This window comes from Procambarus clarkii, chromosome 34 (assembly GCF_040958095.1).
Source record: "Procambarus clarkii isolate CNS0578487 chromosome 34, FALCON_Pclarkii_2.0, whole genome shotgun sequence".
Classification (NCBI taxonomy): domain Eukaryota; kingdom Metazoa; phylum Arthropoda; class Malacostraca; order Decapoda; family Cambaridae; genus Procambarus; species Procambarus clarkii.
In genome coordinates this window covers 25,443,508-25,471,200 of record NC_091183.1, presented here as the reverse complement: position 1 = coordinate 25,471,200, position 27,693 = coordinate 25,443,508, and the positions used below count along the sequence as shown (strand labels likewise).

Here is a 27,693-nt window from a genome sequence, read left to right as displayed (position 1 = left end):
ATCTTCAGCACATACCTCCTGCAGCATCTTCAACACATACCTCCAGCAGCATCTTCAGCACACAATCCCAGCAGCATCTTCAGCACATACCTCCAGCAGCATCTTCAGCACATACCTCCAGCAGCATCTTCAACACATATCTTCAGCAGCATCTTCAGCACATACCTCCAGCAGCATCTTCAGCACATACCTCCAGCAACATCTTCAGCACATACCTCCAGCAGCATCTTCAGCACATACCTCCAGCAGCATCCTCAGCACATACCTCCTGCAGCATCTTCAGCACATACATCCAGCAGCATCTTCAGCACATACCTCCTGCAGCATCTTCAACACATACCTCCAGCAGCATCTTCAGCACATACCTCCAGCAGCATCTTCAGCACATACCTCCAGCAGCATCTTCAGCACATACCTTCAGCAGCATCTTCAACACATACCTCCAGCAGCATCTTCAACATATACCTCCAGCAGCATTTTCAACACATTCCTCCAGCAGCATCTTCAGCACATACCTCCAACAGCATCTTCAGCACATACCTCCAGCAGCATCTTCAGCACATACCTCCAGCAGCATCTTCAACACATACCTCCAGCAGCATGTTCAGCACATACCTCCAGCAGCATCTTCAGTACATACCTCCAGCAGCATCTTCAGCACATACCTCCAGCAGCATCTTCAACACATACCTCCAGCAGCATCTTCAGCACATTCCTCCAGCAGCATCTTCAACACATACCTCCTGCAGCATCTTCAACACATACCTCCAGCAGCATCTTCAGCACATACCTCCAGCAGCATCTTCAGCACATACCTCCAGCAGCATCTTCAACACATACCTCCAGCAGCATCTTCAGCACATACCTCCAGCAGCATCTTCAACACATACCTCCTGCAGCATCTTCAACACATACCTCCAACAGCATGTTCAGCACATACCTCCAGCAGCATCTTCAGCACATACCTCCAGCAGCATCGTCAGCACATACCTCCAGCAGCATCTTCAGCACATACCTCCAGCAGCATCTTCAACACATACCTCCAGCAGCATGTTCAGCACATACCTTCAGCAGCATGTTCAGCACATACCTCCAGCAGCATCTTCAACACATACCTCCAGCAGCATCTTCAGCACATACCTTCAGCAGCATGTTCAGTACATACCCCCTGCAGCATCTTCAGCACATACCTCCAGCAGCATCTTCAGCACATACCTTCAGCAGCATGTTCAGCACATACCTCCAGCAGCATCTTCAACACACACCTCCAGCAGCATCTTCAGCACATACCTTCAGCAGCATGTTCAGCACATACCTCCAGCAGCATCTTCAGCACATACCTCCAGCAGCATCTTCAGCACATACCTTCAGCAGCATGTTCAGCACATACCTCCAGCAGCATCTTCAGCACATACCTCCGCAGCATCTTCAGCACATACCTCCAGCAGCATCTTCAGCACATACCTTCAGCTGCATGTTCAACACATACCTCCAGCAGCATCTTCAGCACATACCTTCAGCAGCATCTTCAACACATACCTCCAGCAACATCTTCAGCACATACCTCCAGTAGCATCTTCAGCACATACCTCCAGCAGCATCTTCAACACATACCTCCAAGCATGTTCAGCACATACCTCCAGCAGCATCTTCAGCACATACCTTCAGCAACATCTTCAGCACATACCTCCAGTAGCATCTTCAGCACAAACCTCCAGCAGCATCTTCAGCACATACCTCCAGCAACATCTTCAGCACATTCCTCCAGCAACATCTTCAGCACATACCTCCAGCAGCATCTTCAGCACATACCTCCAGCAGCATCTTCAACACATACCTCCAAGCATGTTCAGCAAATACCTCCAGCAGCATCTTCAGCACATACCTCCAGCAGCATCTTCAGCACATACCTCCAGCAGCATCTTCAGCACATACCTCCTGCAGCATCTTCAACACATACCTCCAGCAGCGTCTTCAGCACACAATCCCAGCAGCATCTTCAGCACATACCTCCAGCAGCATCTTCAGCACATACCTCCAGCAGCATCTTCAACACATATCTTCAGCAGCATCTTCAGCACATACCTCCAGCAGCATCTTCAGCACATACCTCCAGCAACATCTTCAGCACATACCTCCAGCAGCATCTTCAGCACATACCTCCAGCAGCATCCTCAGCACATACCTCCTGCAGCATCTTCAGCACATACCTCCAGCAGCATCTTCAGCACATACCTCCTGCAGCATCTTCAACACATACCTCCAGCAGCATCTTCAGCACATACCTCCAGCAGCATCTTCAGCACATACCTCCAGCAGCATCTTCAGCACATACCTTCAGCAGCATCTTCAACACATACCTCCAGCAGCATCTTCAACATATACCTCCAGCAGCATTTTCAACACATTCCTCCAGCAGCATCTTCAGCACATACCTCCAACAGCATCTTCAGCACATACCTCCAGCAGCATCTTCAGCACATACCTCCAGCAGCATCTTCAACACATACCTCCAGCAGCATGTTCAGCACATACCTCCAGCAGCATCTTCAGTACATACCTCCAGCAGCATCTTCAGCACATACCTCCAGCAGCATCTTCAACACATACCTCCAGCAGCATCTTCAGCACATTCCTCCAGCAGCATCTTCAACACATACCTCCTGCAGCATCTTCAACACATACCTCCAGCAGCATCTTCAGCACATACCTCCAGCAGCATCTTCAGCACATACCTCCAGCAGCATCTTCAACACATACCTCCAGCAGCATCTTCAGCACATACCTCCAGCAGCATCTTCAACACATACCTCCTGCAGCATCTTCAACACATACCTCCAACAGCATGTTCAGCACATACCTCCAGCAGCATCTTCAGCACATACCTCCAGCAGCATCGTCAGCACATACCTCCAGCAGCATCTTCAGCACATACCTCCAGCAGCATCTTCAACACATACCTCCAGCAGCATGTTCAGCACATACCTTCAGCAGCATGTTCAGCACATACCTCCAGCAGCATCTTCAACACATACCTCCAGCAGCATCTTCAGCACATACCTTCAGCAGCATGTTCAGTACATACCCCCTGCAGCATCTTCAGCACATACCTCCAGCAGCATCTTCAGCACATACCTTCAGCAGCATGTTCAGCACATACCTCCAGCAGCATCTTCAACACACACCTCCAGCAGCATCTTCAGCACATACCTTCAGCAGCATGTTCAGCACATACCTCCAGCAGCATCTTCAGCACATACCTCCAGCAGCATCTTCAGCACATACCTTCAGCAGCATGTTCAGCACATACCTCCAGCAGCATCTTCAACACACACCTCCAGCAGCATCTTCAGCACATACCTTCAGCAGCATGTTCAGCACATACCTCCAGCAGCATCTTCAACACATACCTCCAGCAGCATCTTCAGCACATACCTTCAGCAGCATGTTCAGCACATACCTCCAGCAGCATCTTCAACACATACCTCCAGCAGCATCTTCAGCACATACCTCCAGCAGCATGTTCAGCACATACCTCCAGCAGCATCTTCAGCACATACCTCCAGCAGCATCTTCAGCACATACCTCCAGCAGAATGTTCAGCACATACCTCCAGCAGCATCTTCAACACATACCTCCAGCAGCATCTTCAGCACATACCTTCAGCAGCATGTTCACTACAAACCTCCTGCAGCATCTTCAACACATACCTCCAGCAGCATCTTCAGCACATACCTCCAGCAGCATCTTCAGCACATACCTCCAGCAGCATTTTCAGCACATACCTCCAGCAGCATCTTCAGCACATACCTCCAGTAGCATCTTCAGCACATACCTCCAGCAGCATCTTCAGCACATACCTCCAGCAGCATCTTCAGCACATACCTCCAGCAGCATCTTCAGCACATACCTCCAGAAGCATCTTCACCACATACCTCCAGCAGCATCTTCACCACACAATCCCAGCAGCATCTTCAACACATACCTCCAGCAGCATCTTCAGCACATACCTCCAGCAGCATCTTCAACACATACCTCCAGCAGCATCTTCAACACATACCTCCAGCAACATCTTCAGCACATACCTCCAGCAGCATCTTCACCACATACCTCCAGCAGCATCTTCAGCACCTACCTCCAGCAGCATCTTCACCGCACTATCCCAGCAACATCTTCAGCACATACCTCCAGCAGCATGTTTACTACATTGACCAAGAAGTTTCTTTTCCTCACAACCACCAGCACCATCCTTACCACAACCCATATTATCTTCACCACACAATACCCAGCAGCATCTTCACAACAACCAATATCAATTTCACTCAACCACCAACAACATCTTCACAACAACCCACAACTTCTTCACACAACCCTCCTGCATCTTCATCACCAACCGTATCATCTTCCCTCAACCCCAAGCATCATCTTCACCACCCAAAACATTACACAACCCCCAGCAGCATCTTCACTAACCAAAACATCTTCACCTCAACACTCAGCATCTTCACCACAATCAATAGCATTTTCACCAACACCCACAAATTTTTCACAACAACCCATTAATTTTTCACCATACAACAACCAGCTTCGCCAACCTAATCACATTATTATAACTGCTCTATGAAAACTATGAGGATCTGCAACGACCAGGGGGAGAGGATCTGCAGCCCAGCAGCGACAGAGGGAGAGGATCTTAAGCCCAGCAAGCGACAAGTGGAGAGGATCTGCAGCCCAGCAGCGACCTGGGGAGATGATTTGCAGCCATCAAGCGACCGAAGTAGAGGATCTGCAGCCCGTCAGCGACCGGGGGGAGAGGATCTGCAGCCCAGCAGCGACCAGTGGAGAGGATCTGCAGCACAGCAGCGACCAGGAAAGAGGATCTGCAGCCATCCAGCGGCCAAAGTAGAGGATCTGCAGCCCGTCAGCGACCGGGGGGAGAGGATCTGCAGCCATCCAGCGTCTCAAGGAGAGGATCTGCAGCCCACCAGCGACCGGGGAAGAGAATCTGCAGCCCAGCAGCGACCGGGGGAGAGGATCTGCAGCCCAGCAGCGACCGGGGGAGAGGATCTGCAGCCCAACAGCGACCGAGGGAGAGGATCTGCAGCCCACCAGCGACCGGGGGAGAGGATCTGCAGGCCCAGCAGTGACCGGGGGAGAGGATCTGCAGCCCAGCAGCGACCGAGGGAGATGATCTGCAGCCCACCAGCGACCGGAGGAGAGGATCTGCAGCCCAGCAGCGACCGGGGGAGAGGATCTGCAGCCCAGCAGCGACCGGGGGAGAGAATCTGCAGTCCAGCAGCGACCGTGGGAGAGGATCTGCAGCCCACCAGCGACCGAGGGAGAGGATCTGCAGCCCATCAGCGACCGGAGAAGAGGATCTGCAGACCACCAGCGACGAGGGGAGAGGATCTGCAGCCCAGCAGCGACCGTGGGAGAGGATCAGCAGCCCAGCATAGACCGAGGGTGAGGATCTGCAGCCCAGCAGCAACCGTGGGAGAGGATCTGCAGCCCACCAGCGACCGTGGGAGAGGATCGGCAGCCCACCAGCGACCGGGGGAGAGGATTTGTTGCCCAGCAGCGACCGGGGGAGAGGATCTGCAGCCCACCAACGACCGAGGGAGAGGATCTGCAGCCCAGAAGCGACCTGGGGAGAGGATCTGCAACCCAACAGCGACAGGAGGAGAGGATCTGCAGCCCATCAGCGACCAGGGGAGAGGATCTGCAGCTCACCAGCGACCGGTGGAGAGGATCTGCAACACAGCAGCGACCACGGGAGAAGATCTGCAGCCCAGCAGCGACCGGGGGAGCGGATCTGCAGCCCAGCAGCGACCGGGGAAGAGGATCTGCAACCCTGCAGCGACCGGGGAGAGGATCCGCAAACCCAGCAGCGACCGGGGAAGAGGATCTGCAGCCCAGCAGCGACCGGGGGAGAGGATCTGCAGCCCAGCAGCGACCGGGGGAGAAGATCTGCAGGCCAGCAGCGACCGAGGGAGAGGATCTGCAGCCCACCAACTGTGAGGAGATGGTTCACCAGCTCACTTACAATAGTGTTCTTATGCCTGTGAGAGCCAGTACAGTTGTTAAGTGCACTTGTTAAGTGGGCGGACTTAAGTTTGGTAACCAGCAACCGAAACATCTAGTGTTTGGGCTCATGTGAGAGCCCCAGTCATCAGCAGTCCATAAATGTTACCCTGGCCGGGGTGGCATGTCTGTGGACAGTGCTAGAGCTGATAGCATCATCTCATTGTATGGCTTTGAGGCCAGACTCAGCTTTGCGCGGGAAACAGCTAGGCCGCCGGCGTGGGTGACATGTGGGCTCTCGCGCTGGCTGGCCACTTGAGTGGTTGTCATGGAGACAGCCGCCATCTAGTTAAACATCTTGAGCCGCCATGTTGGTCTTCCATTTTGGAGTTGCCCTAGGGGCTATGCTACACCGTCGCTGATTGGATGAGAGGGGTAGGCCGCTGTATGCCTTCCTCTCATTGGTTATTTCGAGAAGGACGCGGGGAGAGCCGGTGTAGCCTCATTCTGAACTCAGTCGCCACCTTGTCAAGACGCTCTCTGTACTCAATTCGGCCAAATTGAAGTATAGGGCGTCGTGGTGGCTGGACTACTCAACTGCTGATGCTTCATGCTTCACCTACGACAACGGTCGTCACAGAATCCGGCCGAAGTCGTCGCTTGGAGGGGTTTAAGACATTTTTATTCAGGGGGTAGAGGTACAGTGATCTGGGATCGGGGGAAATGTGCATACGAGCAGCAACAGACTCGTAGATCCCATACCAGTGATCGGTGTTGCTCGTCACCTGGGTATGAACGCTTCACTTCACCGGGGAGTCGAGGGTGCGAACTCAGCCATGTTGAGTGGGAGGGGTTCGAGTGTGCGCCAATCTTTTCGAATAAATACTACTACCGCTTACGCCACCCGGAGCGAGCCAGCCACCAGAAGCGGGGTGCCTGATGTATGGGAAGGTGTAAATCCGGCAGTGTGAATGAGTAAGTACCTCTGTGTGTATTTCTGGTGATTAGTAGTCTCTAAAGCTTGAATTCGAGGTCAAGTGTTCCGTCACAATGTCACGCAACACCTGTTCAGGTGGAGTGAATTGTGGGCAAGGAGATACTCACCTGTGTTGTCATCTTGTCAGTCCAGAGGGACTTAAGTCTGGTGTACACAGACGTACAGTGTGTGTGTGTGTGTGTGTGGGTACACACGGGAACAGGGGATACATAGATTAGCCAAGGACTGAGAGGATGTCCATGTAATTATTTTAATATTCCATTGTGGTAATCATTTTGATCGTCCATGGGACGGAGTGATATCATTTCCATGTGTGGTCTTGCAGGTGTGGAATTCCAACACTGAGCGCTCAGGTATGTGTAACGCCAGTGATTCCTGGCAATGAATATTGTGGAGTGTACCACAGTGTGGCTTTAATTTCTTGTATTGTTCCCAGGGCCATGACAAGTGTGATTTATATAAATATATATTGTGGTTGCAGTATTAATTAACGTAATTTTGGTGAGTTTTGGTGAGTGACGAGGCCGTCTAGAGAGACCGCCCCCGCTCTGTCGAGTAACGTAACTCTGGAGAGTGTTTATCGACATGCGTGATCGATAAATCACTCACCCATGTGATTTAAGGAGTGTGAGATTCTCCTTAGTGTTCCCAATAACGTTTGATAGCTGTAGGCTACATGTGTCAGCAGTAATTATATATATATATATATATATATATATATATATATATATATATATATATATATATATATATATATATATATGTCGTACCTAATAGCCAGAACGCACTTCTCAGCCTACTATTCAAGGCCCGATTTGCCTAATAAGCCAAGTTTTCATGAATTAGTGTTTTTTCGTCTACCTAACCTACCTAACCTAACCTAACCTAGCTTTTTTTGGCTACCTAACCTAACCTTACCTATAAATATAGGTTAGGTTAGGTTAGGTAGGGTTGGTTAGGTTCGGTCATATATCTACGTTAATTTTAGCTCCAATAAAAAAAAATTGACCTCATACATAGAGAAAAGGCTTGCTTTATCATTTCATAAGAAAAAAATTATAGTAAATATATTAATTCAGGAAAACTTGGCTTATTAGGCAAATCGGGCCTTGAATAGTAGGCTGAGAAGTGAGTTCTGGCTACTAGGTACGACATATATATATATATATATATATATATATATATATATCGTACCTAGTAGCCAGAACGCACTTCTCAGCCTACTATGCAAGGCCCGATTTGCCTAATAAGCCAAGTTTTCCTGAATTAATATATTTTTTCTAATTTTTTCCTTATGAAGTGATAAAGCTACCCATTTCATTATGTATGAGGTCAATTGTTTTTTATTGAAGTTAAAATTAACGTAGATATATGACCGAACCTAACCAACCCTACCTAACCTAACCTAACCTATCTCTATCGGTTAGGTTAGGTTAGGTAGCAGAAAAAGTTAGGTTAGGTTAGGTTAGGTAGGTTAGGTAGTCGAAAAAACATTAATTCATGAAAACTTGGCTTATTAGGCAAATTGGGCCATGCATAGTTGGCTGAGAAGTGCGTTCTGGCTATTAGGTACGACATATATATATATATATATATATATATATATATATATATATATATATATATATATATATATATATATATATATATATATATATATTAGTATATTTTGGTAGCAGTCTTTCCTGTAGACATATATTATTAAATATGACCGAAAAAGTAAGATTAATAATTCTAACACGAATTTTCTCAATCTTTCGTACATTACGCTTCACTGTTGGAGGTAAATCAAAAATCACTTCTCCAAAATTCATTTTTATTTCTAGTCTGACGCGACACGGGCGCGTTTCGTAAAACTTATTACATTTTCAAAGACTTCACAAATACACAACTGATTAGAACTTGCGTTTCCCTGATTTTATATCTACATTTGAGTGAGGTGGGAAGGGTGATGTGGCATTACATTTGAGTGAGGTGGGAAGGGTGATGTGGCATTAACACAAGACAGAACACTAGGGGATATTAATAGGGTATTAAAAGTATCAACACAAGACAGAACAGAAACAATGGGTATTGAATAGAAGTGTTTGTAGAAAGCCTATTGGTCCATATTTCTTGATGCTTCTATATTGGAGCGGAGTCTTGAGGTGGGTAGAATATAGTTGTGCAATAATTGGCTGTTGATTGCTGGTGTTGACTTCTTGATGTGTAGTGCCTCGCAAACGTCAAGCCGCCTGCTATCGCTGTATCTATCGATGATTTCTGTGTTGTTTACTAGGATTTCTCTGGCGATGGTTTGGTTATGGGAAGAGATTATATGTTCCTTAATGGAGCCCTGTTGTTTATGCATCGTTAAACGCCTAGAAAGAGATGTTGTTGTCTTGCCTATATACTGGGTTTTTTGGAGCTTACAGTCCCCAAGTGGGCATTTGAAGGCATAGACGACGTTAGTCTCTTTTAAAGCGTTCTGTTTTGTGTCTGGAGAGTTTCTCATGAGTAGGCTGGCCGTTTTTCTGGTTTTATAGTAAATCGTCAGTTGTATCCTCTGATTTTTGTCTGTAGGGATAACGTTTCTATTAACAATATCTTTCAGGACCCTTTCCTCTGTTTTATGAGCTGTGGAAAAGAAGTTCGATGGAAAAGTCAGTGAGGTGGTGGTGGTGCCAGGGGTGGCAGTGTGGTGGTGGTGGTGCCAGGGCTTGCAGTGTGGTGGTGGTACCAGCGGTGCTGTCTTGTGGTGGTGCTGGGGGGGGGGGGCAGTGTGGTGGTGGTGGTGCCAAGAGGTGGCAGTGTGGTGGTGGTGGTGCCAGCGGTGGCTGTCTTGTGGTGGTGCCAAGGGTGGCAGTGAGGTAGTGGTGGTGCCAGGGGTGGCAGTGTAGTTGTTGTGGTGCCAGGGGTGACAACATGGTGGTGGTGATGGTGGCAGTGGTGGTGGTGTGATACTAGGGGTGACAGTGTGGTGTCAAGGGTGGCAGTTTGATGGTGTTGGAATTTGTGGTGGTGCCAGGGATGGCAGTGTGGTGGTGGTGCCATGGGTGGCATTGTGGTGGTGCCAGGGGTGGCAGTGGTGGTTGTGGTGGTGCCAGGGGTGGCAGTGTGGTAGTGGTGCCAGGGGTGGCGTTGTGGTGGTGCCAGGGGTGGCAGTGTTGGTGGTGGTGGTGCCAGGGGAGGCAGTGTGGTGGTGCCAGAGGTAGCAGTATGGTGGTGGTGCCAGCGGTGGCAGTGTGGTAGTGGTGCCAGGGGTGGCAGTATGGTGGGGGTGCCAAGGGTGGCAGTATGGTGGTGGTGCCAGGGGTGGTAGTATGATGGTGCCAGGGGTGGCATTGTGATGGTGCAAGGGGTGGCAGGGTGGTGGTGCTAGGGGTGGCAGTGGTGGTATTGATGCCAGAGGTGGCAGTGGTGGTAGTGGTGCCAGGGATGGCAGTATAGTGGTGGTGCCAGGGGTGGCAATATGGTGGTGGTGGTGGTGCCGGAGGTGGCAGTGTGGTTGTGCCAAGGGTGGCAGTGTGGGGGTGGTGGTGGTGCCAATGGGTGGCAATGTGGAGGTGGTCGTGCCAGGGGTGGCAGTGTGGTGGTGCCAGTGGGTGGCAATGTGGTGGTGCCAGTGGGTGGCAATGTGGTGATGGTGGTAGTGTCAGGGGTGGCAGTGTGGTGGTGGTGGAGGTGCCAAAGGTGGCAGTGTGGGGGTGGTGCCAGGGGTAACAGTGTGGTGGTGCGAGTGTGTGGCAATGTGGTTGGGGTGGTACCAAAGGTAGCAGTGTGGTGGTAGTGGTGCCAGGGGTGGCAGTGTGGTGGTGCCAAGGGTGGCAGTGTGGTGGTGGTGCCAGCGGTGGCTGTCTTGTGGTGGTTCTGGGGGGGCAGTGTGGTGGTGCCAGGAGTACCCGTGGTGATGCCAGGGGTGGCAGTGTGGTGGTGCCAGGGGTGGCAATGGTGGTGGTGGTGCCAGGGGTGGCAGTGTGGTGGTGCCAGGGGTGGCAGTGGTGGTTGTTGTGCCAGGGGTGGCAGTGAGGTGGAGCCAGGGGTGGCAGTGTGGTGGTTGTGCCAGGGGCTGGCAGTAAGGTGGTGGTGCCAGGGGTGGCAGTACGGTGGTGGTGCTAGGGGTGGCAGTGTGGTGGTGGTGGTGCTAGGGGTGGCAGTATGGTGGTGGTGCCAGGGGTGGCAGTATGGTGGTGGTGGTGGTGCCAGGGGTGGCAGTATTGTGGTGGTGCCAGGGGTGGCAGTGTGGTGGTGGTGCCATGGGTGGCAGTGGTGGTGGTGGTGGAAGGGGGTGGCAGTGTGGTGGTGCCAGAGGTGGAAGTGTGGTGGTGGTGCCAGGGGTGGCAGTGTGGTGGTGGTGCCAGAGGTGGCAGTGTGGTGGTGGTGTCAGAGGTGGCAGTGTGGTGTTCGTGCCAGGGGTGGCAGTGTACTCACCTAGTTGAACTCACCTAGTTGTGCTTGCGGGGGTTGAGCTCTGGCTCTTTGGTCCCGCCTCTCAACTGTCAATCAACAGGTGAACAGGTTCCTGAGCCTATTGGGCTCTATCATATCTACACTTGAAACTGTGTATGGAGTCAGCCTCCACCACATGACTTCCCAATGCATTCCATTTGTCAACCACTCTGACACTAAAAAAGTTCTTTCTAATATCTCTGTGGCTCATTTGGGCACTCAGTTTCCACCTGTGTCCCCTAGTGCGTGTGCCCCTTGTGTTAAACAGCCTGTCTTTATCAACCCTGTCAATTCCCTTGAGGATCTTGAATGTGGTGATCATGTCCCCCCTAACTCTTCTGTCTTCCAACGAAGTGAGGTTAAATTCCCGTAGTCTCTCCTCGTAGCTCATACCTCTCAGCTCGGGTACTAGTCTGGTGGCAAACCGTTGAACCTTTTCCATTTTAGTCTTTTGCTTGACTAGATATGGACTCCATGCTGGTGCCGCATACTCCAGGATTGGTCTGACATATGTGGTATATAATGTTCTGAAAGATTCCTTACACAAGTTTCTAAAGGCCGTTCTTATGTTAGCCAACCTGGCATATGCTACTGCTGTTATCCTCTTGATATGAGCATCAGTGGACAGATCTGGTGTGATATCAACCCCCAGGTCTTTCTCTCTCTCGGACTCTAGAAGTATTTCATCTCCCAAGTGATACCTTTTATCTGGTCTCCTGCTTCCTACCCCTATCTTCATTACATTACATTTGCTTGGATTAAACTCTAACAGCCATTTGTTCGACCATTCCTGCAGCTTGTCCAGGTCTTCTTGAAGCCTCAAGCTGTCCTCCTCTGTCTTAATCCTTCTCAAAATTTTGGCGTCGTCAGCAAACATTGAAAGGAATGAGTCTATACCCTCTGGGAGATCATTTACGTATATCAGAAACAGGATAGGTCCAAGTACAGAGCCCTGTGGGACTCCACTGGTGACTTCATGCCAGTCTGAGGTCTCATCCCTCACTGTAACTCTCTGCTTCCTATTGTTTAGGTATTCCCTTATCCACTGGAGCCCCCTACCAGTTACTCCTGCCTGTTTCTCTAGCTTATGCATCAACCTTTTATGGGGTACTGTGTCAAAGGCTTTCCGACAGTCCAAAAAAATGCAGTCCGCCCACCCTTCTCTTTCTTGTTTAATCTATGTCACCTGATCGTAGAATTCTATCAATCCTGTAAGGCAAGATTTACTCTCCCTGAACCCATGTTGATTGGTTGTCACGAAGTCTCTTCTCTCCAGATGTGTTACTAGGTTTTTTCTCACAATCTTCTCCATCACCATGCATGGTATACAAGTTAAGGACACTGGCCTGTAGTTCGGTGCCTCTTGTCTGTCACCCTTTTTGTATATTGGTACTACATTAGCAGTCTTCCATATTTATAGTAGGTCCCCCGTTTCCAGTGACCTACTATACCCTATGGAGAATGGTAGGCAATGTGCTCCTGCACACTCTTTCAATACCCATGGTGAGATTCCATCCGGCCCAACAGCTTTTCTCACATCCAGCTCCAATAGGTGCTTCTTGACCTCATCTCTTGTAATTTCGAACCTATCCAAGGTCACCTGGTTTGCTGCCACCTCTTCTAGCGCCGCGACATCTCCCTGTTCTATTGTAATGACCTCCTGGAACCTTTTATTGAGTTCTTCACACACTTCTTTGTCATTCTCTGTGTACCTGTCCTCGCCCACCCTAAGTTTCATCACCTGTTCCTTCACTGTTGTCTTCCTCCTGATGTGACTGTGTAGTAGCTTGGGTCCGGTCTTGGCTTTATTAGCTATATCATTTTCATACCTTTTCTCAGCTGCTCTTCTCACACTGACATACTCGTTCCTGGTTCTCTGGTATCTCTCTCTACTTTCTGGTGTTCTGATATTCCGGAAGTTCCTCCTTGTCCTTTTGTTCTGCTCCTTTGCTGTCATACATTCCTTATTAAACCACGGATTCTTCCTTTGCTTCTCTGTTTTTTCCTGTCGGGCTGGGACAAACCTGCTTTCAGCCTCCTGACGTTTTTGGGTGACATAGTCCATCATGTCTTGTACGGACATGGTTCCGAGTTCTGTGTCCCAATGTATATCCCATAGGAATTTATTCATTTCCTCATAGTTTTCCTTTCGGTACGCCAGCTCTTTGGTTCCCAGTTCTTTTTTGGGGGTGATAACTCCCAGCTCAACCAGGTACTCAAAGCTCAATACACTATGATCACTCATTCCCAAGGGGGCTTCCAACTTAACTTCCCTTATATCCGACTCATTTAGGGTAAATATCAGATCAAGCAAGGCTGGTTCATCTCCTTCTCTCATTCTTGTCGGTCCCTTGACGTGTTGACTTAGAAAGTTTCTTGTTGCCACATCCAGCAGCTTAGCTCTCCATGTGTCTGGGCCTCCATATGGGTCTCTGTACCCCCAATCTATCTTCCCATGGTTGAAGTCTCCCATGATTAGTAGCCTGGATTAGTAGCTGTGATTTCCTGGTTTGCTCCTCTCTCCCTGCGCTTCCTCCTTGCCTCTGCTGCCGTGGCTCTCTCCTCCTTCGTCCTGTCCCTCTGCAGGAATATTTTTTTGTATCCTTCCATATGCTGCAGACGACTCTTCCTTTCGAGAATGTCCTCCTTCGTGGTTTCGTTTGTAAACACCACCTTTACAAGTCGGTTTCTGTCCTTGTTGTACCAGCCCAACCTGAAAACCTTCTCTATGTTATGTACAGCCCCTTCCATCTGTAACCCTTCAGTAGCCCATGTACTGCCTCTCTATCCTTGCCATTCCATTCTTGCCTGTTGGATCCTTCCTATTCTTTGATGCCTTCAACTACCACTGATCTTTTCCTCTCCAGCAGTTGAGTGGTGCACCTTGCTGCTTCCTGTGAGGTAGCTGCTTGCATCGCTACCTCCCTCACTGTGTCCATTGCTTCTGAGCTCTTTTTCAGTATATGCGCAAATGTATCAGGTACAGAGGCATTTCCTTCCAATGTAACATTCCTACCTTCCCTTTGGATGATAATCTGATGCTCGGTCTCTTTATTTTTCTCTGTGAGAGATTTGATCTCCTCTCTTGCTGATGCCAGCTCGCTTTGCAGATTGTTAATTGTAATCCTCATTTCATTCATCTCCCTCCTGAATTCCTCTCATCTCCCTCCTGAATTATGGTGGTGGTTGTGGTGCCAGAGGTGGCAGTGTGGTGGTGGTTGTGGGGCCAGAGGTGGCAGTGTGGTGGTGGTGGTGGTGGTGATGGTGTCAGAGGTGGCAGTGTGGTGTCAGTGCCAGAGGTGGCAGTGTGGTGGTGGTTCCAGGGGTGGCAGTGTATGGTGGAGAAGGGGTGGCAGTGTGGTGGTCGTGTCATGGGTGGCAGTGGTGGTGGTGGTGGTGGTGCCAGGTTTGGCAGTGTGGTGGAGGTGCCAGGGGTGGCAGTGTGATGGTGCCAAGGGTGGCAGTGTGGTGGTGGTCCCAGGTTTGGCAGTGTGGTGGAGGTGCCAGGGGTGGCAGTGTGATGGTGCCAAGGGTGGCAGTGTGGTGGTGGTCCCAGGTTTGGCAGTGTGGTGGTGGTCCCAGGTTTGGCAGTGTGGTGGAGGTCCCAGGGGTGGCAGTGTGGTGGTGGTCCCAGGTTTGGCAGTGTGGTGGTGGTCCCAGGTTTGGCAGTGTGGTGGTGGTCCCAGGTTTGGCAGTGTGGTGGAGGTCCCAGGGGTGGCAGTGTGGTGGTGGTCCCAGGTTTTGCAGTGTGGTGGTGGTCCCAGGTTTGGCAGTGTGGTGGTGGTCCCAGGTTTGGCAGTGTGGTGGTGGTCCCAGGTTTGGCAGTGTGGTGGTGGTCCCAAGTTTGGCAGTGTAGTGGAGGTCCAAGGGGTGGCAGTGCGCTGGAGGTGCTAGGTTTGGCAGTGTGGTGGAGGTGCCAGGAGTGGCAGTGTGGTGGTGGTGGTGCCAGGGGTGGCAGTGTGGTGGAGGTGCCAGGGGTGGCAGTGGCAGTGGTGGTCCCAGGGGTGGGAGCGTTGTGGTTGTGCCAGGGGTGGCAGTGTGGTGGTGGTGCGTTTGGTGGCAGTGTGGTGGTGGTGGTGAGAGGGGTGGCAGTGTGGTGGTGGTAGTGCCAGGGGTGGCAGTGTGGTGGTGGTGGTGAGAGGGGTGGCAGTGTGGTGGTGCCTGGGGTGGCTGTGTGGTGGTTGTTCCAGGGGTTGCAGTGGTGGTAGTGCCAGGGGTGGCAGTGTGGTGGTGCTAGGGGTGGCAGTGTGGCGATGGTGGTTCTAGGGGTGGCAGTGTGGTGGTGGAGGTGCCAGGGGTGGCAGTGTGGTGGTGGTGCCAGAGGTAGCAGTGTAGTGGTGGTGGTGCAAGGGGAGGCAATTTTGTGGTGGTGCCAGGGGCGGCAGTGTGCCTCAAAGAATGAGGTGATTTGATAAAATACCATGCCCAAGATTACCAACTGAGTGCCGGCGGGGGGATGGAAATAGCCTTGGCAACCATCCTCTTTTGTCCGGTGGTGTTGGTCCAATGGTTAAGGCTTCCTGTACGTCAGAATGCAGAGTGCTCCTGGCAGTATGGGTTCGAGTCACTTCTGCGGTGTGAGTTTTCAGTGGCATATATGCCTGGAGGCCGTTCAGACTTGTTCGCATTTGTGTTCCTCACGTGTGCCCCAAAGAATGAGGTGATTTGATAAAATACCAAGCCCAAGATTACCAACCGAATGCCTGCGGGGGATGGAAATAGCCCCGGCTGCCATGCTCTTTGTCCGGTCGTGTTGGTTGAGCGGTTTGGGTTCCTGTATGCCAGCAGAGTGCTCCTGGCAGTATGGGTTCAAGTCACTTCTGTGGTGTGAGTTTTCAGTTGCATATAGTCCTGGGGACCATTCAGGCTTGTTCACATATGTATATATATGTGTGTATAATGTTGCACCTAGTAGCCAGAACGTCGTACTCGACCTACTATGCAAGGCCCGATTTGCCTAATAAGCCAAGTTTTCCTGAATATATTTTTCAATATTTTTTATAATAATAAAGCTATCCATTTCATTTTGTACGAGTTAATTTTTTTTAAATTTGAGTTAAAACTAACGTAGATATATGACCGAACCAAACCAACCTTACCTAACCTAACCAATCTTAACCTAACCTAAACTAACACAATTAAGTCAATAAAATATGTTTTAATATAATATAATAATAATCATTCAAATAAGCTAATTGGAAACAGTTTATTGAAAATAAAGAAAATCTCTCGGCCTATTAGGCAAATCAGGCCTTGCATTGTAGGCCGAGAAGCGTGTTCTGGCTACTAGGTACGACATATATATACATATACTCAACTATTGTGACGGTGTTCCCCCCCCTTATATTTCTCCCACGCCTGCAGTAAGAGTCATGTCCACTTTACCCGAGCGTTCTCTACGTAGCAGGCATCAGTTTGGTATATGTGGGAGAGTGGAGTGTTCTCGGAGTGCCGAGAAATTTATAAAACAAGAGTATTTTGGCCTGTGGTTTATGCCCTTTAGGAAGCCAAGATGGCGCTGGCTCTCCAGTTTCCCCGCCAAAACTGTGTGACGTCAGTGACACCGGATTGGTCACCGACAGCAGTGTGGCACAGGGAGCCAATGAAAACCTCACGTGGCGAATATGACGTTACGTAGGAAGGGGGGTCCGGTCAGCGCGCCGCGCTGGCGCCATCAGTCTAAGACAGCACGTCAAGGAGGTCGGACGTACGCTGGGGGGGTCCTGTCAGTTGGACAGTTTACCCCGACTCCGGAGGATTTACGCATCACCCGTGGTCTGCCAACACCTGTGGGGTCTTCCTTCGTTCATGTGTTGAACCGAAGAAGGAATTGACGAGATATTGAGCAAAAAGTGTTCCAGGAACAGGTGTTGTGCAAGAGTGGAGTCTAGGCAGCGACGTATGCGACGGCTGTCAGCTCCACAGTGATGACGTAGTTGCTGAACCAATCCTCCGTGAGGGAATCAGTCTGACACGACACGTCAAGGAGGTTGGACGTGCGAAGATTGGTCCTGTCAGTTTGACAGTTGTTTCCCGCTCCCGTGGATTTTACGCGTCACCCGAAGTCTGCCAGTACTCTGTGAGGTCTTCCTTCGTTCGTGTGTGGAACCAGAGAGGGAATCGACGGATATTGAGCAACAAGTGCTCCAGGACAGGTACTGTGCAAGAAGAAGTGAAGTCTGTGCAGTGACGTATGTGACGTCTGAGGCAGTTCACCCGTTTGTGACGGCGTAGTGGCTGAACCGAGCCACTGGGAAGCAGAGGAAGAAGGAAACTACTCGGGAATCCGAACGACTGCAGCCGAGACGTAGGCGGGCAGCCGTAGCTGGGAGAAGAAGTTGACGGCCGGGAGACCGACTCCAACCCTACAAGAAGTCGAGGTGGAGCACGGACCTGCTGGGAAAAGGCACGGAGACGACGCGCTTACGGTGGGACATTGATGAAGTTCCTGGAGGACATGACAGCGTGTGTGTGGGGGCGTTCCCGACACCAGGCAGGAGCCAGGACCAGGAGCTACAACTCAACTCTCATCGGAGGATAGGTGGAAGTAGGTGGTTCTAGTTTCCCTCCCAATTCCCCTTTAGTCAGCTATATTATTTAGTCTGAGTATTTTGTATGTCGTGAGCAAGGCTCACCTATGTCACAGTAAGGCACCAGTGTGCAGAGTGGTACTATAAAGGGTTCTCACGATACATATATATGATTATTATTGGTGTGTACAGGCACCTGGAGTAATTGATGAATTTACTGTGTTGAGAATGTCTTTCATGAGACTTTAAAGAAATCATATAGTGAGAGAATATATGTATTATTATGCCAGTGTTTGGAAGTTAGGCTATGTGCCCAGTATCTATGTTATTACCATTATTGATGTCTGATTCATCCATATACTTATATATGTCTATGCTCGTGTATTGAATAATCATTCATGTGTGCAGTGATTAATTGTGTTATCGCCCACGAAAGGAAATACTGAGAACTCCAGTGTTAAATACTTCATAAGTTATCATTAAATGAAGGGCAGTGTGTAATACCATGAAAGTGAGTTATTGTCACATTTAATATAAATGTTTGATTGAGCCCAAGATCTGTGTAGCGAAGTAATACGTGCTATTGTCGCAAATATCGAGTGTTCGAACTTCTAGTGATCTTTGAGAACTTAAAGAAACAGAGCGCGTGACGCCAGAGAAACAAGCAATAAACATTCACGCGGGGGGGGGGAGTCGCCCAGCTGATTCTGACATTGACGAGAGGGGGAGTGTTGCCAGCTTAGTGAGTGCATATTATACGTGGGAACGAACGACTCCCGCCTGAAACAGCTGAATTGATAATTGATATGACCTTGTGATGTCTTTGAATGAGTTTTAAGTAAAATACAAAATACATTTGTGTTTATATCATCCCCTCCATATTTCTTGTGGCTATATAATACCTGAAAGCAGAGAGTGATAGAAGTAAATACCTGCCTGATATTCCGATCTATTGAGTGTGTCCTTGCCACGGTTACCACAATTCAACAAATCCACTGACGTGTTACTGGACACCGAAAACACCAGTTGGCAACCTTGTGGTTAATAGTAGAGCCCTATTGTTGGGGCGGGCACATAACAGTTAAGTGAACAAGTTGTGTTCCCACTCCTTCTCGATCAGAGGCTGATTGAGATTGACTGGGATACTCTCCTGGCGTACAGTGGCGCCGCGAGGATAGAGTGAAGACCCGCAGGGCTACGGTGAGTGACCTTGAGTATAACTGTTGTTCACCCGAGAGTTGTAAACCCCTAACACTATATCTATACATATATAGTTGAGGCAACTATCTATAGCCTCAACTATATAGTTGAGGCTATAGATAGTGGTAAGGATTGCGATGTTGTGTTCCTTGACTTTAGCAAAGCTTTGATACAGTGCCACATGAAAGACTCATTAAAAAGATAGAGGCTCATGGTATTGGGGGTGCTATATTAAGTTGGATTAGGGTATGGCTATTCCAAAGGAAACATAGAGTTAATATAAATGGGGTTACGTGTGAATGGGAAAATGTTTTAAGTGGAATGCATCAAGGCTTTGTCCTGGGACCTCTGTTGTTTATAATATATATAAATGATTTAGAATCAGGTTTGAGTAGCAACATTTGCAAATTTGCCGATGATACAAAAATCGGTAGAGAAATAAACATTGAAGAAGACTCACTATCACCTCATGTCGATCTAAATAGGGGTTTGAAATGGTCAAAAGATTGGCAGATGCAGTTAGTATTCGATCTATTCAATTTATAAGTTATACTACCTTCTTGTGCTTTGCTTAGAATATTTTTAAATAAGTTATATTTTGAATCCACATCGAAATTTACGTCTCCTATCGCTGGGTTCACGTCTCGCTCCAAGACCGGCCCGCCCCCATGCCCAAGACTTTCCAATCTATTTGACCCAAAACATTTCTTAGGCTATTGAAATAATCTTTTCGAAAATAAGGCACTTAAACAGAATTTTCCCCTTACATATCTATTCCATTCAATGGTGAATCTGATTTCTTTATGATCACTGTTCCCTCGCTCATTCCCTATTTCGATGGCATTAATTTGCGTTTCCCTGTTAGTGAACACTAAATCTAAAATATTATTTACCCACGTTTGTTTCCTAATGTGTTACGTAAGAAAGCAATCTTCAATTAATTCTTGAAAATCTTCTACTTCATTATTCCCTGTTCTGTTAAACCAATTTATTCCACTAAAATTAAAATCACCTATGACAAATACTGCTAGTCCTAGATGCTCTAGATATTTCGCCCTATAGGTGCTTTGCTTCCATCCTGTCTAAGTTTGGTGGCCTGTATATAACTCCAATAAGATTATTTGCTTTTTCGTTTAATTCTATCCAAATAGTTTCTGTTTGTGGCTCAGTTTTAATTCCATCTTTGAGATTACATTTCAAATTGTCCCTAACATATATAGCTACTCCCCCTCCCCGTCTAATATATCTATCTGTGTGTACTAGTTTAAATCCATTTATTTGATATTCAGCTAACAGTTCTCTATTTTCTACAATCATCCACGTTTCGGTTAGTGTAATAATATATATTTTTTCTATGCAGACAAGAGCATTTAAATCATTTATTTTATTTCTTAATCTTCTACTGTTAGTGTAATATACCCTAAGTGTATTGTTATTTTCAGGTCCTTCTCTTTCCCTAATCATTTTGCCAATTTGTTTCTCCCACAAACACTTACTTTTATTACCTCTTTCCTCCATTTCAATTCCCATACCACTATCTACTAACAGTTTAAACCCAAACCTAAACAAACGCCTCCAACCACTGATTCCAACGAGATCGCAACAACAACAACAACCACCCCAGCCCTCGATAGATGCAGCCCATCCCGAGCATACATTTGATTTCTTCCATAGAAGTGTTCCCAGTTGTCTATTTAAGATTTTGCATTTCATTCTCAATATCTTTCCAGCCGGCAATTTTTACTAATCAAAACTCCCAGATAAGAACATAAGAACAAAGGTAATTGCTGAAGGCCTATTCGTCCGTACGATTCAGCCCTTATTTATAACCACTCAATACCACTCATATACATGTCCAACCCACGCTTGAAAAAATTGAGGGACCCCAAGTGCCCTCGACAAGCATTCATTTCCAACTTTCTTTCTTTGAAGAATGCCACATATGATCGGGATTCCTCCCTTGCTTCTAACTAGTTCTATGGCTGTCTTAAATCTCAGTATTAGTTCCTCACTCCTAACTCGCCTAACATCATTTCCACCTGCACTATTACCAATAATTGGTTTATTTTTATAAGCAGCCATACTATCATTCATGTTGCCAACAATATTTCCAATTTCAGGTCCCGGTTAGCAAACTCTTAACCTGTTCTCCCTATCTCTGGCACAAAACGTTCTGTCTAAATACCTCACCTGGTGATCTCCCGCAACAAAAATTCCCTTGGTTCCTCCTTTTACCTTTTGAGCACTTTGAGCGACCTGCGCTTCGTTGCTCCTCTTTGCTTTGCTTTTGCCTCCTCGTTGAACTGCAGGCTCACCACAGCACTCGTCCTCCAACACAGCAAATGCATTAGACGTCCTTAGGATATCATTAGGCGGCTTTGTCAAAGTCTTCTTAAGCCCCCTGTCCTTTACAACTTGCCAAGACAAGGTCTTTTTAATACCTGTCGCCTCCTTTGTTTCTTCCTGATGTTTCAGCTTTCGTACTTCCTCCCGTAGGGAATCCAAATCTGTCCTCAGAGCTTTAACGAGATTCATCAGTTCCTTCACTACACCTTCCGTTGTTGCTATAATAATATTACAGCAACATTAAGCTTTGTTAATCTCTCTTCATATGACAGGTTTCTAATTTAGGGAATTAGCTTTGTCATCCTATACTGGACACGTTCAAGTGAATTTATATCCATTCTATAGTACGGCGACCAAAACTGAACTGCAAATTCTAAATGGGGCCTAACCATAGCAGGATATAGTTGGAAAATAACACCAGGTGTCTTGTTACTAACGCTTCGATTAATAAATCCCAGTGTCCTATTTGCGTTATTATGAACATTCATGCATTGATCATTTGGTTTTAAATTCTTACTAATCATAACACCCAGATCCCTTTCACAGTCCGACTTTCCCTTCTCAATACCATCTAGCTCGTATCTTGTAACTATCATCATTACCAAATTGCCCTTATCTACAAATCATTATCTCGCCTTGGTTACCCTTTGCATTTCATCATCTGTGCCTACTCTCAAGCTAAACGAAATTTCTTTCATCCTAAACCTGCTTCTGACACTACTAGCACTGTGCTCTGCCTTCCCTTCATATCTGAACTCAAAACATTTACCAATACCTTTCGTCCTCTTGACATAAAGCTCGCCTTTCGTCAAACTAACACACTTCGTAGCAATCTAGTTCACACTGCTCCTCCTGCTTCTAATGCTGCTAGTGTCTACTCTATTTCCTGTTCGTCTTGTCCTCACCAGTACTTGGGGGAAACTGGCGTTACACTGAATGACAGACTTAAAGAACACAAGAGAAATGTTAAGTCTGCAGACACTAACAATGCTCTCTTCTGCCATGTGAGGGATTCTTATCATCACATTGATTGGTCTTCCTCCAAAATAATCTTTCCTGCCTCTACTCTACACAGACGCCGTCTTGAAGAATCGGCTCTTATACACAATGTACCCAACATGAACTTGAGTCCTGGCTTTGTTGCTGTGGACTCTCCCCTTTCACAGTATATGCTCAAATGCTCTAATCTTTGTAACAAACGTGACCTTACATAAGCTTACCCTTTCCATTTACCTTTCTTTATCTATTCTTTCTTTCTCTTTTCTCTCTTTTTTCTGTTCATTGTCTTCTCCTACGTTCCGTCGTTTTCCTCTTCTCATTATTTTCTCCTTCTCTTTCGGTGGTTATAATAGGAAGTGCCTCGTATGGGCCAATAGGCCCTCTGGAGTTCCTACTCCTACTACTACTAGTTCCTACTACTAGCCCCTCTGCTACACCTTACTTTGCTCCTCATCTCTCGTGCCAATTTATTGCCTGTCTCTACCTCCTCATCACAATCGACTTGAGAATGGTCCAGGACGGACCGAAACGTCGTCGTCCCTTCACATTCTAGTGTGTGGTCTGGTCATCATCATTACCTACCCTCAGAACATTACATTTATCAGTATTAAACTGCATCTGCCAATCTTTATATCATTTCAAAACCCTATTTAGATCAATTTGAAGTGATAGTGAGTGTGTTAATTTCCGTGTTAATTTCCCTACCGATTTTTGTATCATCGGCAAATTTGCAAATATTGCTACTCAAACCTGAATCTAAATCATTTATATATATTATACGCAAGAGGTCCGAACCGAGCCTTGAGGGACTTACAACATTTTGCCACTCTGACTTAACCCCATTTATACTAACTCCGTTTCCTTTGGTATAGCCATGCCCTAAACCAACTTAATATGGCACCCAAATACTATGAGCCTATGGCAGTTATTATGTAAGCTAATTGACATAGTTATTATGTAAGTATATTAGTACCGCTTTCCCAGACAGTTAAGCCCAGGTCAGCACACACGCACATCCTACAAGGACTGCTAAGGTCAGCAGTCACATCCCACCCAGACAGCTAAGCCAAGGTCAGCACACACGCACATCCTACAAGGATGCCCAGGTCAGCAGTCACATCCCACCCAGACAGTTAAGCCCAGGTCAGCACACACGCACATCCTTCACGACTGCTAAGGTCAGCAGTCACATCCCACCCAGACAGTTAAGCCAAGGTCAGCAGTCACATCCCACCCAGACAGTTAAGCCAAGGTCAGCAGTCACATCCCACCCAGACAGTTAAGCCAAGGTCAGCACACACGCACATCCTACACGACTGCCAAGGTCAGCAGTCACATCCCACCCAGACAGTTAAGCCAAGGTCAGCACACACGCACATCCTACACGACTGCTAAGGTCAGCAGTCAGCCCACCTTGACAAGGACCGCTGACAGGGCAGGGCTCGACCGGCCGCCTCAGAGCCAGACGGACAACTAAGCCAATCATGCCACCGAGGAACGGCCAGTTGTGTTATTTTTGGAAGCTATATTTATATTCCATGTGTTAAAAATATTGTTTATTAATTTTTCCGCGTTACTTTTGTTCGTAAAGTTGTTAAATCACATCCCATATATTTATATTTCGTTGAAAACGAGAGAAAGGTTTAGATTTATGATTGAGGGGACGAATCTTTTCAATATTCCTCATGTTTTTCTTCACAGGAGCAGGAAGATTAAAAATAAAATCTCTAAAGATCATTACTCCTTATTATTTGGGTCTAATGCCTAGTGATGTGTTTCATAAGGTCTCGCCTCAAATTCTTAAAGATAAATTCTTCTGTGTAGCACCTGATTATTTCCCCTAATGGTGAGGTGGTAGGTGACATGGATGAATGACATACATTGGGTATTAATGGGGTCCTGTATAATGCGATCCTGTATAATAGGGTCTTGTATAATGGGGTCCTGTATAATGGGATCCTGTATAATGGGTCCTGTATAATGGGGTCCTGTATAACGGGATATTAATGGGGTAACAAATTAAGACTGACATGTTGGCAGTTTATGTTCTTCTGGTTGCTTCCGTTCCTGTTGCAGGGTCGTTCCGTCCAGATTTTGCATTGGCCCGGGGTCTTAAAAGTGGGTAGAGTGTAACTGTGTATTAGCCGCTTATTGATTGCTGGTTTAGATTTCTTGATATGAAGCACTTCACTGATGTCTAATCTTCTGTTGTCATTGTATCTATCAAATATTTCGGTGTTGCTCGTCAAAATATCCCTGTGTACCTGTTGCCGACATTGGTGTTGATCTTTGGTCAACACTGTTCATACATGATCCGTCAGTCATCATTGTTCATACATAATCCGTCAGTCATCATTGTTCATACATGATCCGTCAGTCATCATTGTTCATACATGATCCGTCAGTCATCACTGCTCATGCATGATCCGTCAGTCATCATTGTTCATACATGGTCCGTCTGTCATCACTGTTCATACATGATCCGTCAGTCATCACTGTTGATACATGATCCGTCAGCCATCACCGATCATACATGATCCGTCAGTCATCACTGTTGATACATGATCCGTCAGTCATCACTGTTCATACATGATCCGTCAGTCATCACTGTTCATACATGATCCGTCAGTCATCATTGCTCATACTTGAACCATCAGTCATCATTGCTCATACATGATCCGTCAGTCATCATTGTTCATACATGAACCATCAGTCATCATTGTTCATACATGATCCGTCAGTCATCACTGTTCATACATGATCCGTCAGTCATCACTGTTGATACATGATCCGTCAGCCATCACCGATCATACATGATCCGACAGTCATCATTGTTCATACATGATCCGTCAGTCATCACTGTTCATACATGATCCGTCAGTCATCACTGTTCATACATGATCCGTCAGTCATCACTGTTCATACATGATCCGTCAGTCATCACTGTTCATACATGATCCGTCAGTCATCACCGATCAAACATGATCCGTCAGTCATCATTGTTCATACATGATCCGTCAGTCATCACTGTTCATACATGATCCGTCAGTCAATACTGTTCATACATGACCGTCAGTTAACACTGTTCATACATGACCGTCAGTTAACACTGTTCATACATGACCGTCAGTTAACACTGTTCATACATGACCGTCAGTTAACACTGTTCATACATGACCGTCAGTTAACACTATTCATACATGACCGTCAGTTAACACTGTTCATACATGACCGTCGGTTAACACTGTTCATACATGACCGTCGGTTAACACTGTTCATACATGACCGTCAGTTAACACTGTTCATACATGACCGTCAGTTAACACTGTTCATACATGAGCCGTCAGTCAACACTGTTCATATATGAAACGTCAGTCAACACTGTTCATACATGAACCGTCAGTTAACACAGTTCATACATGAACTCTTAGTACTCAAATTGTATGACGGTTGGAATATAGCTAATCACAATCGAGTAAGCCTCTGCCGTCATTCTCTACAGAGAGCTGGTACTAGCCGTTTTGGTGGCAAGCCAGTATTTTCACAGACCCACAGTAGGTAGGACCGCGGCAGGCAAGATTTACAACTTGTTACCTTACGCAATAAACTGCTGAAGTGATCAACTGTGTATTCTCTTCCAAACAACCAATTATGGAACCAGACATAGGAATATGTACAGGTGACATTGACAGTCTTCCAACGTTATTAGCTCGATTATTAACTTGTTTACGTAGTTGCTGACAGAGATTTTCACTTTCACACAATTTGGCTCTTAGGTCTTCAATCTCTGAGATATTCCTGCACAACTGTGGCCATGTCTGAGTCTTCACAGGTAATCCAGCCACTAGTAGCCTTCTCTGCCAATAGCATAGTGTTTTTAGCAGTTAGCATTTCAACAGTTTCTTGTAATGCTTAAATTCGGTTTCGCATATTGTTGATTTCTGAAGAGAGCATCTGGTTCTCGTGATACATAACATTGACAGCCTCGGAGCCATCTTCACCTACAACCCGTTTACCCTCTTTGTATTCCATCAATTCAATGCGAAGCTGCTGAATTTCCTGCCTCAATATAGCAATTGCCTTCCTAGCCTTATCTTGATTAACCATTACCCTGTACTTAATGTTGCGTGCACGATTACCATATTTTAAAGAGTTGAGGGTCTTTAAAATATGTCCTGTGGGTCCACACGACCAACAACCGTCGTGTGGACCCTCAACCGTCGTGTGGACCCACAACCGTCGTGTGGACCCACAACCGTCGTGTGGACCCACAATCGTCGTGTGGACCCACAACCGTCGTGGGGACCCACAACCGTCGTGTGGACCCACAACCGTCGTGTGGACCCACAACCGTCGTGTGGACCAACAACCGTCGTGTGGACCTACAACCGTCGTGTGGACCTACAACCGTCGTGTGGACCTACAACCGTCGTGTGGACCCACAACCGTCGTGTGGACCAACAACCGTCGTGTGGACCTACAACTGTCGTGTGGACCCACAACTGTCGTGTGGACCCACAACTGTCGTGGGGACCCACAACCGTCGTGTGCACCCACAACCGTCGTGTGGACCCACAACCGTCGTGGGGAGCTCACAACCGTCGTGTGGACCCACAACCGTCGTGTGGACCCACAACCGTCGTGGGGACCCACAACCGTCGTGGGGAGCTCACAACCGTCGTGTGGACCCACAACCGTCGTGTGGACCCACAACCGTCGTGTGGACCCACAACCGTCGTGGGGACCTACAACCGTCATGTGGACCCACAAACGTCGTGTTGACCCACAACCGTCGTGTGGACCCACAACCGTCGTGTGGACCCACAACCGTCGTGGGGACCCACAACCGTCGTGGGGAGCTCACAACCGTCGTGTGGACCCACAACCGTCGTGTGGACCCACAACCGTCGTGGGGACCCACAACCGTCGTGGGGAGCTCACAACCGTCGTGTGGACCCACAACCGTCATGTGGACCCACAACCGTCGTGTGGACCCACAACCGTCGTGTGGACCCACAACCGTCGTGTGGACCCACAACCGTCGTGGGGAGCTCACAACCGTCGTGTGGACCCACAACCGTCGTGTGGACCCACAACCGTCGTGGGGAGCTCACAACCGTCGTGTGGACCCACAACCGTAGTGTGGACCCACAACCGTCGTGTGGACCCACA

At 47.8% G+C, this 27,693-nt stretch overlaps 1 protein-coding gene across 1 annotated transcript in view; it reads left to right on the top strand.

Annotated features, from left to right (window-relative positions):
* LOC138371033 (uncharacterized) overlaps positions 1 to 4,906 on the top strand; it is a 69,434-nt gene extending 64,528 nt beyond the window's left edge. Inside the window, exons 11-14 of the mRNA XM_069335675.1 lie at positions 900 to 1,544; positions 1,694 to 2,027; positions 2,767 to 3,518; positions 4,651 to 4,906. Of these exons, the coding sequence (XP_069191776.1) occupies positions 900 to 1,544; positions 1,694 to 2,027; positions 2,767 to 3,518; positions 4,651 to 4,906 (1,987 nt within the window). The remainder of the gene's footprint in view (positions 1 to 899; positions 1,545 to 1,693; positions 2,028 to 2,766; positions 3,519 to 4,650) is intronic.
* Positions 4,907 to 27,693: the final 22,787 nt, after the last annotated feature.